The 19,325-nt window shown below is 41.1% G+C and overlaps 1 protein-coding gene across 2 annotated transcripts; it reads left to right on the plus strand.

Annotated features, from left to right (window-relative positions):
- The first annotated feature begins 54 nt into the window (after positions 1-54).
- cyyr1 (cysteine/tyrosine-rich 1) lies at positions 55-17,712 on the plus strand. Of its 2 annotated transcripts, none has more exons than XM_084051170.1 (4): positions 55-341; positions 6,368-6,467; positions 10,474-10,634; positions 16,413-17,712. In XM_084051170.1, the coding sequence occupies exons 1-4, from the start codon at positions 233-235 to the stop codon at positions 16,547-16,549; spliced, it is 507 nt and encodes a 168-aa protein (XP_083907296.1). In that variant the 5' UTR covers positions 55-232; the 3' UTR covers positions 16,550-17,712. The 2 variants fall into 2 exon arrangements, with proteins under 2 accessions (XP_083907296.1, XP_083907297.1); XM_084051171.1 differs by having other exon boundaries at positions 6,371-6,467.
- Positions 17,713-19,325: the final 1,613 nt, after the last annotated feature.

Below are 19,325 nucleotides of genomic sequence, written 5' to 3' on the forward strand. Positions count from 1 at the left end.
CAGGCACATAAAACGCTCAGACACTCCGAGTGGAGCAACGAGGAGGGAGTGAAGTTGAACAGAAGAAGGCTATAGTACCTCTCTCAACGACCTAGAGAGTGACAAACTCCTTAATAGTCCACAATGCTGGGGGTGGTGAAGGCACATGGGCGCCCCACCACGTTACAAAGCGCTAGTTAGGTGTTACTGATGCATGTAACGGACCATCTGAACAGATAGAGGGTATATATATATGTATATTAGGGGTGAAGGATCCAGTCTCGCCATGGAAGGAGAGACTCCTGCCAGAAGAACCGCAGAAGAACTCCTCCGGACTTCACTGCTCTTCTGTTTGTTCAGCGGTGAGTTGGCTTGCAGTGGTGTAAAGTAACTAAGTACATTTACTCAAGTAATGTACTTTTTATTTTATTTTTATTTTAACTTTTTTTAAACTTTTTTACTGTACTTTTTACTTTTTTTAAAAAACTTTACCGGAGTATTTCTGATGTTCTGTACTTTTACTTCTACTCCACGATATCTCAGGCAAATGTACTTTTTTTTTACTCCATTACAATTATTTGAAAACTTTAGTTACTAGTTACTTTGTAGATGTGTGGACTAGTTGCACTGTGAGCTTCTAGATCTGCTATTTTCAAAAGATTTGTATACATTTGAAAACTTCTGAAATGGGGCATTTCTGCATAATGAGTGCTTTCTACTTTTGGTACTTTTAAGTACATTTTGGTGCCAATACTTTTACTCAAGTAAATTTAGAATTTGGGACTTTGATTGTATTTCTACATTGCAGTATTGATAGGCTACTTTTACTTAAAGGACGATTTCACCCATTTTCAACCTTTCTTCACATAATTGGTCGTCTCTGTATTGTCTCAGAGGAAGCCTGTGGACAGTTCAGAAAGCTGCCTAACAGTGACATAATCAATTGGGAATCCAAGCTAATAGAAACTGCAGGGAAAAACCCTGCCTAATGATGATGTCACTGGTAGGTGGGTTTCAGAAGTGTCCACAGCCCTCCTGTGAGACACAGACCTAATTGGAAAAAAAGGCACCATTTGATAATGAGCATTAGTGAGCACCAATTATATAAAGATAGGTGGGAAATGAGTGAAGTCGTCCTTTAAGTAACAAAATGTGTTTTTCCACCACTGGTTGGCTTGTTGTTGTTGTTGTTGTTGTTGTTGTTTCCCTCTCCATAATAAGTTTTCACCAGGACCATTACTTATTTAACACTTCATCCACGGTGAGGCTGGTGAACCAGCTTGTTCATAGTTCATTATTCATGACGTGAACTTGTCATCGAGAGGTTTAACAAGCTGGGAGACGAAAAACGCTGTGGCACACACACTGTATATACCAGTCGTTCCCAAACGTTTTAGCTCGAGACCCAAAGAGAATATACCCATACCCAGCTCCCAAACTAGTGAAAATAGCAGATCTACAAGCTCACAGCGTGTCGCTTAAACATTTGTTTTCTTTCTCTTTTTTTATTTATTCAAGAAATTGTTTTGATTTTTTGTTTTTAATTCAAGAAAATACTTAAATATTTTGAAATAACTATAGACAAAATGTAGTTATCTAAAACTAAAGGGATCTACTCGTGACCCATAAAAATGTGTCCGCAACCTACAAATGTGTCTCGACCCAGTGTTTGGGAAACAGTGGTTTATACTGTTTATAAAAAACCTTAAGCTACTTCGTCATATAGCTACGACAAGTAAAGACAATAGCCGAAATACTTAATAGGCCTACTTATAGCTTGTAGGAGCTTGTACATCTGCTCGATTCTTTCCTATGTGTCCAAAGGGGACGCCTGGGTTAATGTGGATAGGCTATTTATGATAAGTTGCTTGTTATTCTCATGGAAGGATTTGCGTGCTGAGTTGGTAATGATAATATTTGACTACGTGGTCTATAGACTAATTGACTAGGGTCCAATAACGGCCTTTTCATTGAGCTGGAGTTCATTTAAAAAGTTCCTCAAAGTAGGCCCGAGCTAAAACACATGGTGGCCGGGGGTAAACTTTGAAAGCAGTGGGTTGTAGCTACAGCTGAGTGGGGGGGCAGGGGAGAGGTATAGGGGGAACATGGTGCCATTGTCTCCCAGGGTGTCGAGAGACAGGAGCCAGGAGAGGGAGAAAAAAGGGGGGGGGGGCAAGAGTCAGAGGACCACCCAGAAAGAGAGGGCCTACTACAGCAAAAGTCTGTCTGGGAGTGGGGAGCTCTGAGGCGTTCACCTGGAAGTGAAACACTTTTATGGAAAAGTGCAACAGCTCTTCTCTGTGAAAGTCTTTAGCGGGTCTTCAACACAGGGTCTAACCCTATTCTGGGGGGAACATTACCCGCAAATAGCCGGCGGAGAGGTTTGGTGTACAGGGGAAAAGAGCGGACCAAGTACAGAGCCAAAGGTCAATTCAGCAAAGTGTTGAGGGTTTAAGTGGTTAAATGTCTGAAAACACACATTTAACATGAATCCAATTTGTAGTGGGGGGGTCCCTGCTTCATCCCCCTCTCAGCTAAGGGGGTCCTGGGCCTGAAGAACGTTGAAGAACCCCTGCTTTAGCAGTATATACTCTGCTTTCTATGCCCATTTACCCCTAAATTCTTGCACGGTGACTGTACACAGTATACACACACACACACCCACCCACACACACATGTACAGAGCATTCAGGTTCTGGGAAATTGTTGATTGGAAACAGATGTTTTCTTAGCTAACGGGGACACACACACACACACACACACACACACACACACACACACACACACACACACACACACACACACACACACACACACACACACACACACACACACACACACACACACACACACACACACACACATACTTACTAGGATACACGTGCAAATTAATAATAACCCTGATAGGCTCTATTCACAGTAGCCATATTATGAAGACATTCACAGGTGTTACTGTACCAATGATACTAATGAAGGCTCTGTTCCATTCTGCTCAAACAGAGTCAGGGTGCTGATATTGTGCATGTAGACCCACTGGTTACACCAGTGGGTCTACAGTTGGGGTCCCTCCAAATGGCCCCTTGCAGGTGTGTAACTCTGAGAGTGTACAAATGGACTCCATTTGGTTCCATTTGTACACTCTCAGAGTTATGGGGGTCGTGGATACCACTGTGCTACACTAAATGGAACAGAGCCTTCATTAGTATCATTGGTAACACATGTGAAGGAAGTGATAGTATGGCTGCTGTGCATAGAGCCTATTGTATTGCTTTTATGCATCTGACCTTTTAAAAGGCCCTCTCACGCTGTTCTCCCACCATGCTTTGCAATTAAAACAAAACAAATCGTGACAGCAGAAAGACCAATATCGCTCCCAGCTCACAAAAGAGAGAAAAACCTTCAATCATAAAAGGTGTTGCTTGTGTCATCACCAGCGCTGCATGTCTGGGCGAGTACTCTGAGACACACACAGCTGTGTGCACAATGCTGTTTGAATTAATAGGCTTTAACCTATTAAGACCGGGAACGCATCCGTGTGTAATTTTTAAATTTCTTTGGCTATTCAAAAATGGTAGATCTACAAGCGTGTAGCGCGGCACCGAGTGCCACACTACGAGCTTGTAGATCTGCTATTTCTTGAGAAATCGTGGAAAATTTGTGCAAATCTTGGTGCGTGTGTGTATATGTGTATATATATATATATATATATATATATATATTTATTTATTTTTTGTATTATTATTATTATTATTATTATTATTATTATTTTCTCAAATATTTGCTTCTGGGGGGTCCCTGGAACAACATATTTTGAGATGGGGGTCCGTGGCCAAATACATAAAATGTTGGGGGTCCTTGACATGAAAAAAGTTTGAGAACCACTGATATTATAGCATCGCATCATAAGTCAAAAAACTTTTAGGATTTAGAAGACATTTGTAGAATCCCCAGAAGCAAAGATTTGAGTTAAAAAGGTTTTAAAATGCTTTAAAAAATACGTATAATTTTCCACACTTTAAAAAAAAAATAGCAGATCTACAAGGTCATAGCCCGGCACTTGGTGCCGCGCTATGAGCTTGTGTATCTGCTATTTTTGAATAGCCAAAGAAATCTTAAAATGACACCGATGCGTTCCCTTCCCGGTCTTAATGGGTTAACGACACTGCATTCAGCTCATCACAAGCAGACACACTCAAACATACACACGCATGACGCATGTCTGCCAGACTAGACTGGATCTGTAAGCGCGCCATCAATCACGTACCTCGGATGGACAAATGCATCTCTCGCGATCCCGACTGATTTGGCAGGCTTTGTGTTTCGAAGAAGGCACAAAGATTTAAAGACAGGGCAGCAGAGCAGATAATTGAAAAGCTGGAAAAACGGCACTAAAGTAGATGTTTATAATCTCATCTCATTAACACTAAATATGTTATATACATTTGTGGAAATGTGTTTGAATGGCTGAATCCCCCAACATTCAGAAGTGATGGAAGAAGATCAAACTCACCCAAGCTCCATATGAATTATGAGCAAATACAAGGCATCGTCAATATGTATTTTGTGTCTATCTGTTAACAGTAGAAAGGGATCCAGAGCATTGCAAAAAAGGTGGTTTTGAATGTTAGAGATTCCATTATAGACCAATACACCTAGCAACCATGACACTGAAAGTGTGTCATGGTTCTTACGAGGACAGCTGCTTTATCTGCAGTTATGGAGAACTTTCTCATTTTAAGTAATTTCCATAGGCCTAATCATATAGCCGCTATATGATTAAAAATTAAAGGGCAACTGTTGTCTTGACATGGATTCGTATGTAAATATCTGAAGTTGTCCCTTAATCTGTTGGCCTAACTTGTATGAGCAAATTCTTTTATCTGATATATGATACATCAGTTTTGATGTTATTTAGTCTTTAGTCGTGTTGCTGAAACACACAGGCAAGTAAGGGTGGCTGTGTGTTTTAAAAGGTGTGACTTGTGTACAGGAAACACTTAGACCTACACATGTTTAACCCATTCAATCCGGGAACGCATCTGTGTCATTTTAGATTTTAGCCATATTTTATACTTTGGCTATTCAAAAATAGCAGATATACAAGCTCAGCGTGTCACTTTGTGCTTGCGCTATGAGCTTGTTAATCTGCTATTTCTTGAAAAATCGTGAAGGTTTGTGCAAACGATACAAAAAAATAGCAGATCTACAAGCTCATAGCGCATCACTTCGTGCTTGCGCTATGAGCTTATAGATCTGCTATTTTTTTTTAAATCGTGAAGATTTGTGCAAGTCTTTGAATATGTATATTTTTTTCTCAAATCTTTGCTTCTGGGGGTCCCTGGAACAAAATATTTTGAGATGGGGGGTGGTCCACGGCCAAATACATATCATTTTGGGGTCCTTGACATGAAAAAGTTATATAGCAACATATGTGTTTTTCAGGAAACTGTTAGGATTTAGAAGACATTTTGTCGAATCGGCCTCAGGTCTTAAAGGGTTAAAAGTAGCGGATCTAACCACACTGTGCTCTTTTAAGTGTCCGCACTCCCAAAGTGCTCTGTGCTTCTATAATGAGTCAACTGTGTCCCTAATTCTGCAAGACTGCTTTGAGGGTATAATTAGAAGCTGTTGGGATGTGGTTGTTTGCTCCTAATGCTTTGAGGTTGGTCCATGAAAGGTTCCATTAAAGCGCATGAAATGATTTTATTCATCTGGGTAAAAGGTTAAAAGGAAAGTGTGAAGTCTTTCCCCAGAGTAGAGAAAAGACTTAAACTTTCAACCTGGTGACCCTATTTTGTCCATTTCGGAAAATGTCAAAAGAAATTCTGAATTAAAAAAAAAGGAGAGGGAGAGAGAAAAAATATATATGTACAAGCTCACAGTGCCTCGGGATGTAATGCTTTGTGAGCTTGTAGATCAGCTATTTTCACTAATTGGGCTTTTAGATTATGAACAAAGGACACCCCTCCCCTACTCTGTACCCTCTCCACTACGTCAGTGTTTTGAAAACCTCTCGATTGAATTGGAGCATGTTTGAAGACTTGAGCTTGACAGGATAAATTCAACCTCATATCTTATTAATGAAATAAATGGTAGTATTGAGCCGTCAGTGTTTTCTAAATTACCTCTTAAAAACACAGCATTCTGGGACTGTTCAAAAGGCCTGACTTGCATACAAACCAAAAGGAGTTATTTCCCTTAATAAATAATACAAATATCTACGTAGGCCTATATAGCTATTTTTTGTGCTTTCAAAGAAAGTTGTGTGCAAGGAAAAACAAACATGATTCATGTAAGGTTATATAAACGTGTGTGTGTGTGTGTGTGTGTGTGTGTGTGTGTGTGTGTGTGTGTGTGTGTGTGTGTGTGTGTGTGTGCGCGCATCTAGCAGGCAGTGATGCACAATGTAATGGCTGTTTGGAGTACTGCTGTGATGGTGCGCCACCTTTCTGCTGTTCCTACTACGCCTACGTCGGAGACGTGCTCTCGTAAGACACACACACACACACACACACACACACACACACACACACACACACACACACACACACACACACACACACACACACACACACACACACACACACACACACACACACACACACACACACACACACACACACACCATAGACTGTAAAAATAGAATGGACACAGGGAACGCAATGCACCCATTTGTTTCCACAGACCCTCTTTGAAGCCTGTTTTCTGGCGAATTCAAATCCACCATCTTGGAATTTTCGGTCTCGAAAAGCAACCCGGAAACTAATGCTATTGGCCGAAAGGGCAGGTCTTCACTCAGTAGAAGCCCTAGACGCATAACCCTACTTTATCATCAATTAAAAAAATTATGGGACCATAATTTACCAAAACACATATCATGATAATTGAAAGAAGACTTTAAACTAACAATTTGTTTGTGTTTCTGGCAGTAAGGAGCTTTCTGACAGAAAGACGCTTTCTGTCACATGCACGCACGCAGGCACACACACGCATGCACGCAAGCTCAGCGTTCATCTTAACGCTGACAAACAAACACCAGCTGTTTGGTCACTTGGGTGTCTTGTCACCTTTGACCTGTGCATGTCAGATGTCACCCTTTCAGAAGGCTGTTCTTCTCACTTTCTTACTCCATACAGCTGTGTGGTTCTCCTTTTTCATGTCTAGGACCCCCACATTGATAGGTTTTAGGCTGTGGACCCCCATTCGAAAAGATGTATTGTATAATAAAAACAAAAGAAGGCTTATCCCTTCTCCCTTCTCAACCTTTTCTCGATCAGGGCCCACTTGAGAATCTTGAAAATAGGCTCTATGCACAGCAGCCATATTGGAAAGAAATTGGGCCTCTTCTTACTTCCTTCACAGGTGTTACCAATGATACTATGATAGGGCATCGCAGTTCCCGCCCACTTCCTGGTGCCACTGCAAAATACTCAATGCATTTTTCCCATTGACTTTTCCAAAAATATTTATATCAATTAATTTAAGCCTAGAATCAAGCTATCCAGGCTCCTGGTGAATCATGACCATACAACGTTTGATTCTGTGAAAAAAAAAAAAAGGAAAACGGCAAAACAAAGGGTATTTATTAAATATAGTATATCATATAATTAAATATAAAATAAAATAAATCACAGAAAAAAAATGTTTAATGGTCATGACAGGAGCCAGGAGCCTGGACTATGCCTGGATGGCTTGATTCTAGGCTTACATTAATTGATTTTTGGAAAAGTCAGTGGGAAAAATGCATTGAGAATTTTGCAGTGGAACCCGGAAGTGGCCACAACTGCGATGCCCTATGAAGGCTGTGTTCCATTCTGGTCAGGGTGCTGATATTGTGCATGTTGGCTCACTAGAAACACTCCATTTTGGCTCCCAAATGGCCCCTTATGGTGGGTGTGTAACTCTGAGAGTGTACAAATGGAACCAAATGGACCCGTAAGGGTCCATTTGGTTCCATTTGGGGGTCCTTGATTCCATTTGGGGGTCCTTCCATTTGGGGGTCCTTCCATTTGGGGGTCCTTGAAAATGAGACAACCACTATGCCACACTAAATGGAACTGAGCCTTAATTAGTATCATTGGTAACACCTGTGAAGGCAGTAAGGAAGGGGCCCAATTCATTCCCAATATGGCTGCTGTGCATAGAGCATATTGGTTCCTCCCCACACACATGTGTGCGTCGTCACTGCTGTTGTATCCCACTGACTCACCTGCCAGTGAGGAGCCCCCACCGGGAGGACGTAGTCTTAGAGCCTTCGTCCTACTCCTCCCACCCAACACTCCCCGCTGACAGGTGCCGCCCCCCCCGGCCCGTAGGAATCTCCTGCAGTGAATAATATCAGCCTCAACCGTCCGGCTTCCCTCCCCCCGAGCCGATCATTCTTATACATTCTCTCATTCATTGGTTTAAACGTCTAATAGTGGAATTAAACTGTTCTTCATTTTGGTTGAGGCCCCCTGGAGACCCCCTCTCTCAAGGAGCCCTGGGGGTCCCTGGACACCACACATGAGAATCGATGCCCTATACAGATGACCCCCAACACACACACAGGTCAAACATTATTAGCACAGGTGTCGGTCGATCAATTGATTGTTTGTTTCAAAGGAGACACAATGCCACATCATTGACGTGTACAGGAAACAAACACGTTTACAGGAAATTGGTATGAGACAAGACTAAATCAATCCAGCTTTTAACCCTTTTAAGGCCGGGAAGGGAACGCATGTGTGTCATTTTAAGATTTCTTTGGCTACATAAAAATAGCAGATATACATGCTCATAGCGCGGCACCGAGTGCCGCGCTATGAGCTTGTAGATCTGCTATTTTTTGGAAAAATCTTGAAAATTTGTGCAAATCATTTATTAACTCAAATCTTTGCTTCTGGGGGTCCCTGGAACAAAATATTTTTTGATGGGAGGGGGTCCGCGGACAAATACATATTATTTTGGGGGTCCTTGACATGAAAAAAGTTTGAAAACCATTGAAAATATAGCAACATAAGTAAAAAAAAAAAAAAAAAAAAACTTTAGGAGAAAACAAAGTGTTAGGATTTAGAAGACATTTGTAAAATCCCCATAAGCAAAGATTTGAGTTAAAAACTTTCGCTTTAAAAAAGTATGTATATATATTCAAACTAAAGATTTGCACACATTTTCACGATGAAAAAGAGCCAAAGAAATCTTAAAATGACACCGATGCGTTCCCGGTCTTAAAGGGTTAACACATTGACCGCCAGAGGTTAATCTCATAATGTACTCACCAGTGCCAAGGTTTTATTGTTGTTTTTTGTTTTTTTCACGTCGCCATAGACCTTGTTAAAATCCGTAAGATTGAGCTCTGCACTGTTTGTATACATCGCGGACATCTGCCTGGTTCGAGCAGTGAAGACCACGTGTCAAACGGGGCATCCATGTTGTAGTTAGAACGGTTTATGTTAAACAGTGATCACCGAGGAGAAAAAACTACAAGGAGAAAATGGGGTTTCAGTTTCGTCATTAGAACGAGGGCCGACGTGCTCGACGTGTTTCCGGTGGTGTTACAATGAAATGTGCCGAATCGAAAATTGAAAAAAGTTAATGTGTTAACATGGGTGCTTATGGACAGACAGACAGACTGGCAGAGCATTATTGATTCCTGTGGGGGGAAGTGGCAGCACCGGAGAGAAGAAAGGGAAGTCCGCACACTGTTTCTCAGCTCACAGTAGAGAAACGTGATTACGTTTCAACCAAGACCTGATGAAGACCCATTTGGGTTGAAATGTTGTCCTTATAAAGTTTTTTTTTCTTCTTCCTATTGGGAGCTGAGAACAGTGTGCTGACTTCCCTTTCTTACCCCCCCCCCCCCCCCCCAGTGTACATATTGTTGTCCTGCACCTGTACCATTTTATTTTGGGATGTGCGTGCTTCGCTTTAGACTCTATTTAAAAATAGCACCACCACATAAACGCAGGATCCAGGCAATACTACAAGTATGTACAAATGTAAAAAAAAATGATTAGATATGATCAAGATAAGCACACTCACTCACTCACTCACTCCCACACATGTACATTCTTATTAGTGTCATAGTAGTGTGTGACATTCACATTAGACTATTGGTAATGATCTATGTGCATTGTTTCTTTATGTAGCTGACTTAAAAACCCGGAAAGCATCTCTGTCATTTTAGCGTTGGCTATTCAAAAATAGCCGATCTACAAGCTCACAGTGCGTCACTTCGTGCGGTGCTGCGAGTATTTGAAAAATATTGAATAATTGTGGGGGGGGTTTTAACACAAAGTTAAAAAAGCCAGAGTTAATGAATTTGTGTGTGTGTGTGTGTGTGTGTGTGTGTGTGTGTGTGTGTGTGTGTGTGTGTGTGTGTGTGTGTGTGTGTGTGTGTGTGTGTGTGTGTGTGTGTGTGTGTGTGTGTGTGTGTGTGTGTGTGTGTGTGTGTGTGTGTGTGTGTGTGTGTGTGTGTGTGTGTGTGTGTGTGTGTGTGTGTGTGTGTTGCAGTGGGACTGCGATCTCGGGCATCGTCTTCGGTGTGGTGTTCCTCATGGGGGCGGTAGCGGCCTTGTTCCTGTGTGTGTGCATGTGCATGAAGAACGGGCGCGGCGCTCGCGTGGGCGTCTTCAACAGCTCCTACATCAACACTGTGACCCAAGGCTACCCAGGTAGTAACACACACACACACACGTTTGTATTACTATAATTGTGAGGACCTCAACATTGTAGTACAGCAATTTTATGAATGATATTTTATAGACAGGATGTTTTTGAGCTACCAAAACCAACGGTGAAAACGCCAAAATACAGCGAGAGGGCAGTGTGTTTCTGCAGGTAAACACCACTGCACCACTCCAATGGCTGATGATGTGCGGTATAGAGGGAAATGATATATAGAAAATATATAATATATATATTTACTGTTTTGTATGTAAACACAGGGAAAAGTTACTAAAACCATACATCTAAATAAGGCGTGGGCAGCCTTTTCTTAGCCATTTCGACAAGACTGCCAGAAGATGGAAACCACCATTGCTTTGATATCTTATTGTAGGCTAATTAGAATAATTCAAGCTATTAACCCATTCAGACCGGGAACGCATCTGTGTCATTTTAGATTTCTTTGGCTATTAAAAAATAGCAGATCTACAAGCTCATAGCGCAGCACTGAGTGTCGCGCTATGAGCTTATGTAGATTTCCTATTTTTTTGTAAAATCGTGAAAATGTGTGCAAATCTTTGAATATATATATATATATATATATATATATTTTTTAAAGCGAACATTTGTAACAAAAATTGTTGCTTCTGGGGATTCTACAAATCTTCTAAGTCTTCTAAATCCTAACTTAAGGACCCCCAAATCCTAACTCAAGGACCCCAAAATGATATGTATTTGGTAGTGGACCCCCATCTCAAAATATTTTGTTCCAGGGACCCCCCAGAAGCAAGTTAAAAATGTTGGCTTAAAAATATATACAGTACATTCAAAGATTTGCACACATTTTCATGATTAAACAAAATATATAATATAATATGATCTTAAAATTACACAGATCCCAGTCTGAATGGGTTAATAAGTCAATAATTTAATAATGAAACTTAACAAAGAATGAGTTAATAAATGAACATGAATAATACGGTAAATTACATTCTGACTATCTGGGATAAATCAAACAATAATGGTTGTTTTTGATCAACTCAATCGATCACCTCAATAACCCATCAACTGGTAGCTCAAAAAGTGGTGTTTTCCCATCCCCTGGGAAACCACCTATCTGAATACTTTCTAAATAACATGGATGGGTCATAAGAGCCCTACCTCGCATGTTCACAGCCCTCTACTTTGCTGGGGGACCCGATGGCGTTTATCGTTGTGGATACAGCGATCTGCATGCCGCGCAGAGCGCTCCTGCATCGTACAAATGCGCCACGGAGGCCCCTGTGCATCTCTTCCGTGTTTGAGATGACGGCACGCCGAGATGATGCCCCCTCCCTTCTACACTTTGTTGTCTCTGTTAACCCATCAAAACTGGGAAACCCTCTTTGTCATTTTCGTTTTAGCTATATATATCGTCTCTTTCGGGTGGAAACCACATATGCCCAAAATTGTTACTTTTCATGAAAAAACAAATTTAAAAAAAGTAGCAGATCTACAGGCTCAAAACGCGTCGCTTCATTCTGCGTTTTGATGCTTCTGTGTGACGCTGTAGTACAGGGGTACTCAATAGGGACAACTCACTGCGGACCCTGGGCAAATTACAGGTTTTTTTTTTTTTTCTATAATTTTTATCCCACGATTTTGTAACCCACATTTTTTCACCCAGTGCCAATTGCCTATGTAATCCTGGGCACTACCTACCCTCTGCCAGCCTAGGGAGAGCCCAAGCTGAAGCTCATGCCTCCTTCAATGCATGAGGAGCAAGCAGGCCGCTTCTTATCACCCGACAGGGGGGAGTTTCCCTGGTTGGACATAGCGCATGGAAGGAACACGTTATTCCAACCAGTTCCCTTCTCCTCCATCAGGCGCCCCGGCTGACCAGGGGGAGGCAGTATAGTGACCAGGATTACTACATGTTTTTGTGAGGGTATTAACTACCCTAGGAGACACGGGGAGAACATGCAAACTCCACACAGAGTAGGCCCTTTCACCAACCCCACCTAGGGTATGGGCGCCGATGACGTGGAGGAGAGAACACGCCCCCAGCGCCCACAGCGTCCCTGGCGGGAATCGAACCCAGGACCTTCTAGCTGTGAGGCGACAGCGCTACCGACTGCGCCACCGTGCCCCCGGCAAATTACAGTTTAAAAAAAAAAAAGAGAGAGGGTTCTGTAACCCCCTTCCTGATATATTTTTGGGGGATTCTTGGAGGAGGTGTTCTCCCCCTAGCTTCAGATTGGATCCCCCCCCCACCCCAAGTCATTTAGAATAAAAATAAATGTTAAAATAATTTAAAAAAATCGTATTTAATAGAACCTGTACCCACGTATGCATTGTAAGTAATTAATAATGAAGAATTAACATAACACAGTATCAAATTAGCTACTAGCTAGATTAGAGGAAAATGAAAAAATAACAAATAAAAACCTCAATATTTCGCACACACGTGCAAACATTTTTGGCCTCAACCCAGATTTGCGCCGCTGCTCTGCACCCCGGTTTTATTAAGTTGGTTGGTTGGGAGGGGATCCGATTTGATAAGCTTTGCTCGATTGACCGACTTAAATAAACGGACCTTTGCCTTATTCAAAAAATGATTTGTGGACCTTTGTAGTTGAGTACCCCTGCTGTAGTATGATCAAGTAGGGCGTTAATTTACGGAAAAACAAATAGTTAAATATGCAATAATATTGGTTTCTGCCTGACGGCAACGATATATAGCAACATAGGTTTTTATGAAAACTGATTTAGAAGATTTTTTTTGAATTGGCCTCAGGTCTTAATGGGTTAAAACCAACTGATGGTTGATATGAAATCACATTTGATTTGATAGAGCTCCCATACACGTGCGTTGTCTTACACGGAGACATACCTCACACGTGTATCTTTAACACACACACACACACACACACACACACACACACACACACACACACACACACACACACACACACACACTGGTCCAGACTCTTTGAAACTTTAGTCGTAGTCCTCAGGCGATCCTGTAGCAGACATCTTTTGAGTACATGGACAGGTGTAACACAGTAACAGTACCTCCTTAGCCTCCAGCGTCAACCACTGTTCTGTTCTTCCCTGACTGGGATTTCAGCTCCAAACGTATGATTCTGAAAGACCTTGTGAAAAGAGAAAAACAAAACGGCCTTGTGAACGATAGGCTGATGAACTGTTAAACCCCGGGAGAGATTGGAAACTCGGCTAGAAAGGGTGTGAACATTAAGAAAGTGGTGGGAAATATTTTTCAAAAGCAACCTCAAAAACCTCCTAGAAACCCATTAAGACCTGAGGCTGATTCCACGAATGCCTTCTAACACAGAAATTCCCACACTTTCAAGATTCTTCAAAAGATTAAAAAAATAGCAGAGGTACAAGCTCTCAGCACGGCACGGAGTGACGTCCTGTGAGTTTGTACATCTGCTATTTTTAAATAGCCAAGGCAAAAAAACTGTTACTACCTGTAATTGGACATTGACAATTGTCAGCCACACAGTTTATATAAACATCAACCATTTACCCCAAATAGCTTTATTATCTTTTAGACATTTTATGTTTAGTCTATATTCAATAAATGTTACAGAGTGTATCTAAAACTAAACGTACCATTAAATGTTCAAGCTCAAAATCAAGTTCAAAATGCAGCATTTTAAAAGGCATTATTTTTCAAGGTATATTGATATAAATGTGCCAATTAGATTTTACAATTACACAATTACAATGTACAATTTGTCACAAAATGTCATTTAGCAGACACTCTGAGCTTATAAATGCGAAATCAGAGTAAATCCCACGTGCCCTAGTCGACCATCATCCAGGTAAATGGTCACACAAATGGAGTGCAAATAAATCAATTTAGTGCTAGAAATTATCTAGGATGCCAGGTAATCATCAAACCTATCAAGCTCAAAAGACGTCGCAATTTGAGGCGTTGTGGTCTTGTAGATCTGCTATTTTTGGTGAATAGATTTGGTGTAGAGGCGGGAAACGGTGGTTATGTCGGTTTTAAGTGATTAACCTCTCTTAAAATTAAAGCTCTTTGCCAGTTTGAGTTGGTGGATTTGGGGTCTATTTTCCCAAAGGAAAAATGTCTTCAAACCCTTGTTTCCGTATGTTGGACATGATGTAAGAATTCACGTCTTAAATCCCACATATTACCTCCTCACCTCAAATTTGACCTCTTGTTTTATGTCATTTTGGTGTTCATATATATATTTGTGTCATTATATGTATTATTTCCCCAGTGTTTTGTACATTGTCACAGTACTTGCAATGTTTGTCCATCTATACTGTAAGTGTGTTTCAGAGGTTTACATTTCAATGCAAATACCACATACAGTACATAAGTAATATAACTTTCATATGCTGCCCTTATGCTGCACTTTCTTAAAGTTGAACACTTGAAGCTAAGCTGAACGACTAGAATAGAGTAAATGGTGTTTCCTTAGGCGTCAGGTCTCCATTTCAAATGACTGTGCCGGGGACCCTCATGTGAAATGTTGACAATGCTTATGAGCTTGCTAAATTTGTATGAGTAATAGATATACAGTAGATACAGTATAGATGGTATAGATAAAATAGTGACTTATTTGTGTTGTAGTAATTGCAATGAACTGAATTATTTATATTGTAATAATTGCAATGAACTGAATTATAGTTTAATTAAACTACTCATTTGGCTGAGGGCCCCCCGGAATCCCCTCACGGACCCCTTGGGGTTCACAGACCCCACTTTGAAAACCAATGCATTAAGACTACATGTCTGATTTTGTTTGCACTTGAATATGTCATCTTTGTGGTCAGCTGTAGACTTTTTCCAATAACGGTGAAATGCTTAAGTGTTGTTTGTCTTTGATCTTACGTGTTGGTGCAATACATGTTTCTGATTGAAGGCTAGTTTTCTGCAACGATGTCAATAAAACTCCATTGCCCACATCTTCATTATGCTCATCACTGTGTAGTTCACCAATTCAACCACTAGAGGACGCAGCTCTCCTATCAAAGTCGTAGCTTTGTGCTCCTCTCAACCTCAATTCAATTTAATTTCAATTCAAATGAGCTTTATTGTTTATTGGCATGAGAAATGCCTTTTACATTGCCAAAGAAACTCAAATTGTCAAATGTATTTAACCATTTAAATTCCAACATCCGTATTGTGGGGAAGGCTTTCACAGAAAATGGCAAGAAAAAAACGACAAGCTCACAACTTGTTGATTGGCTATTTTCTGTGAAAGCTTTCCCCACAATAACAGAAAACATAAAATACACTAGACTAGAGCCCTGAGGGACAAACAATACAATGTATGTACAATTAAATGGTCAGGTCATTCGGTGTAAACGGTGCAGGGAATGGGATACACACACTGATTAGTAGTCCTTAAGGTGGTTGAGTTCCATTAGATATCCTTCTCCTGTCACAACGGCTCACAAATCTTGCTTTTGTGTTTGCACATTGTTGTACTTCAGGTAACCGGAACGCTCGCCCCAAAACCCACTTGCTCACATTTCTTTTGGCGGGCCGCTCGCCCCCAGCGGTTCTTGTATTAGTTTTACTGAGGTTAAGTTTAGGAATAAGGTTAGGTTTTGGCATAGTTTTACTGAGGTTAAGTTTAGGAATAAGGTTAGGAGGATTAGGCAAAGTTTCGAGGTTCCAAGATTGCCGGATTTGACCTGGGGCAATGGTGTTTCGGGGCGAGCGTTCTTGTATTCGTACTTCACTCAAGTTTTTTTTTGTCATGAGTCATGTTTTCGAACTCTCTCTCTCTCTCTCGCAGGTCCACCACCTCCCTACACCTACAACTATGAGATGTTCCCCTCCCCCCTGCACCCCCCACCCTACACCCCCACGCAGCCCAGGACAGACAGCTACTCCCCGCCGCCGCCTTACCCTGGAGGCTGCGCTTCCAAGTGACCGCCCCACAGGGGGCGCTGAAACCACGAACAATTTTAACGGGCCAAAGGAAACACAACCGTTAACCTGTCTTGTACTTCTTCTGATGTCAATTCAACTGTGAGGATTTGAAAATGAACCCACAAGGGTCCATTTTCAAACCCTCACATTTACAGCAAAACAACTAAACTGTGAATGGCGTTTTTCCCCCCAGTGTGGGCTGTTTCACTCTCGGATTACAATGCTGTGCACATCAAAGGAAGCAACGTGCTTTGATCAAGGTGAAGATGTAATTTGACTCAACACGTGGAAGTTTTTTTTTCCCCATTTAATTTAAGGCAAAAGACTTTTGAGGACACAGAACATGGTCTCCATGTCCCATGAGACACAGCAGAATGGATTTGTTTTTGTCCTACTTTTTTTTTCTTTTCTTTTTTTGACGTTTGGTTTTAAACGTGATTCGGGTCATTGATATCGCTTGAAAGAGAACAAACCTGTTTAAACTTGAGTATTATACTTGCTAAATGGAGGACTTAATGATGAGGTGTGTTCATTATTTTAACGATGTCTACACAGTCAAATTCTCAGTGTGAATTTAACTTCCGAGAGTGTAAAAATGAAGAAGAATATATGTTTACACTTTTGCAGTTTTTATTTTATTTTAATCTTTTTAACTGTTTAACTTTTTTTTCATTTTACACCGAGTTAAGTGAACACTGAAGGTTTTACTGGCCGTACGATGGTGGATTGGCCTTTTTCTGACTTTACTTGAAACCAAGGATTATACTATTTATAAGGATGGATGGTTGCAGTCGACTACATTATTCCAAGAAGTGTTTTTTTTTTTGCTTTTTCCCTATCAATAAAACGTAACAGCCCGGAAGTCATCCTAGTTTTATGGAAAAAGTAATGAGATTACATTTATGAAGAGACGTTTGATGTCTGTAAAAAGTGAACTGCACTTCTTTCACTGACATGATGGAATTGAGCTGACATGATGATGATGATGGGATAACATTGCATCTGGATCAGACGCGTCTCAAAAATGCGGTTCTGGGGTTGCTTCTGTAAGAGCGATGTTTTTGTATTGTTTTATACAATGAAATTGTGATTAAAGTGAGGTTTTTAATCATTTGAATGAGTGAATGAATCTGTCGATTGATTGAATTGACCTTGGAAATATGTGTTATGGGTACGTACATCCTGGGTTGAGGTTGTGTTGTGTTATACTTGCATTTATTTTGCCAAAATAAAATACAATAAAACAATCATTGATTTTTATTTGATAGAAGACAACACAATATAACTTAAACCTAGGCTATAGGCCTACACTTTAAACCCAGGATATAGGCCTACACATTTAACCCAGGCTATAGGCCTACACATTAAACCCAGTATATAGGCCTACACATTAAACCCAGGGGCCTACACATTAAACCCAGTATATAGGCCTACACATTAAACCCAGTATATAGGCCTACACATTAAACCCAGGCCATAGGCCTACACATTAAACCCAGTATATAGGCCTACACATTAAACCCAGGCTAGGCGTACACATGAAACCCAGGCTATAGGCCTACACATTAAATCCAGGCTAGGTCTACACATTAAACCCAGGCTAGGCCTTCACATTAAACCCAGGATATAGGCCTTCACATTAAATACTTAAACCCCAGCAATATTTCTACAATTGCTACAAATTGCTACAAAACCTGTACATCCAGTCATTTTGGGGCACAAACAAGAAGTTGAAGTATACATTTAGGTCTGATAATGATGTACAGTACCATAGATGTTCAAATCATGTATACTTTACACTAAGTTCAAATATAAAATTTTACATTTTGGGTCCCTTAGCGCCCACTCTTCTTGTATCCCAGTTTCCCAACGTACGTATGGAGGTTTAAGTGGTTAAAGGACCCTACCCTGAAGAAGGCCTGCCGATACGTTGCTGTGTTTGCTCTGCGTCCTATAATAAAATATTGACACTTTGGCTACCAGTGTGTGTGGACACCCTCTTGTCTCTTGAAGACCACTATTAATGGACAACTTCACCCATTTTCAACCTGTCTTCGTATAATTGGTCCTCACTAATGCTAATTATAATATGGTACCATTTTTGACTATCCCGTCTATCCCGTCTGGGTCTCAGAGGAGGGCTGTGAACAGTTCAGAAACCTGCCTACCTGTGACATCATCGATCCAAGCTACTAGAAATCGCAGGCTTTCTATTCCTGGAAAGTTAGCATGCTATAATGGAAGCCATTGTTCTCGCGTTAATACAAATCTAAATAAAAAATGTGAAATCTTGTTGGAAAAAAAAACCCTGCCCAATGATGATGTCACTGGTAGGCAGGTTTCTGAAGTGCACCCGTCTTTCCCACCCAAGCCCCCAGAACCACGGTATAACAGTCAAGCGGCCTGTTATATTCTGATATTGCGACACTTGTGCATCTGCCGTTTGTGCGCCTACACGCCACGACCCATGGAACCAATGGAATGGACCCATGGAACCAATATGGAACCAATATGTCTTACTTCCGGGTGCTTCAAAACGCCACTGAGCATTCATTGAAATGAATAGCTGGGAGCGGGGCAATCCGCCCTCTAAATATATTATAACTCTATGTTCCCACCCGATCGTTGTAGTAATTTGGCAACGCCCCCCTTATGTGATGCACGCGGAACTGCCTCTCACATGAGCGGACCGCCCTAAATAACTCCCAAACCCCTGCATAGTCCATATTCACACGGCGGCCATTTTGGAATTTAACATTGCGTTGCTGTGGCAACT

Source organism: Gymnoscopelus microlampas (assembly GCF_963454915.1).
Source record: "Gymnoscopelus microlampas genome assembly, chromosome: 24".
Lineage (NCBI taxonomy): Eukaryota > Metazoa > Chordata > Actinopteri > Myctophiformes > Myctophidae > Gymnoscopelus > Gymnoscopelus microlampas.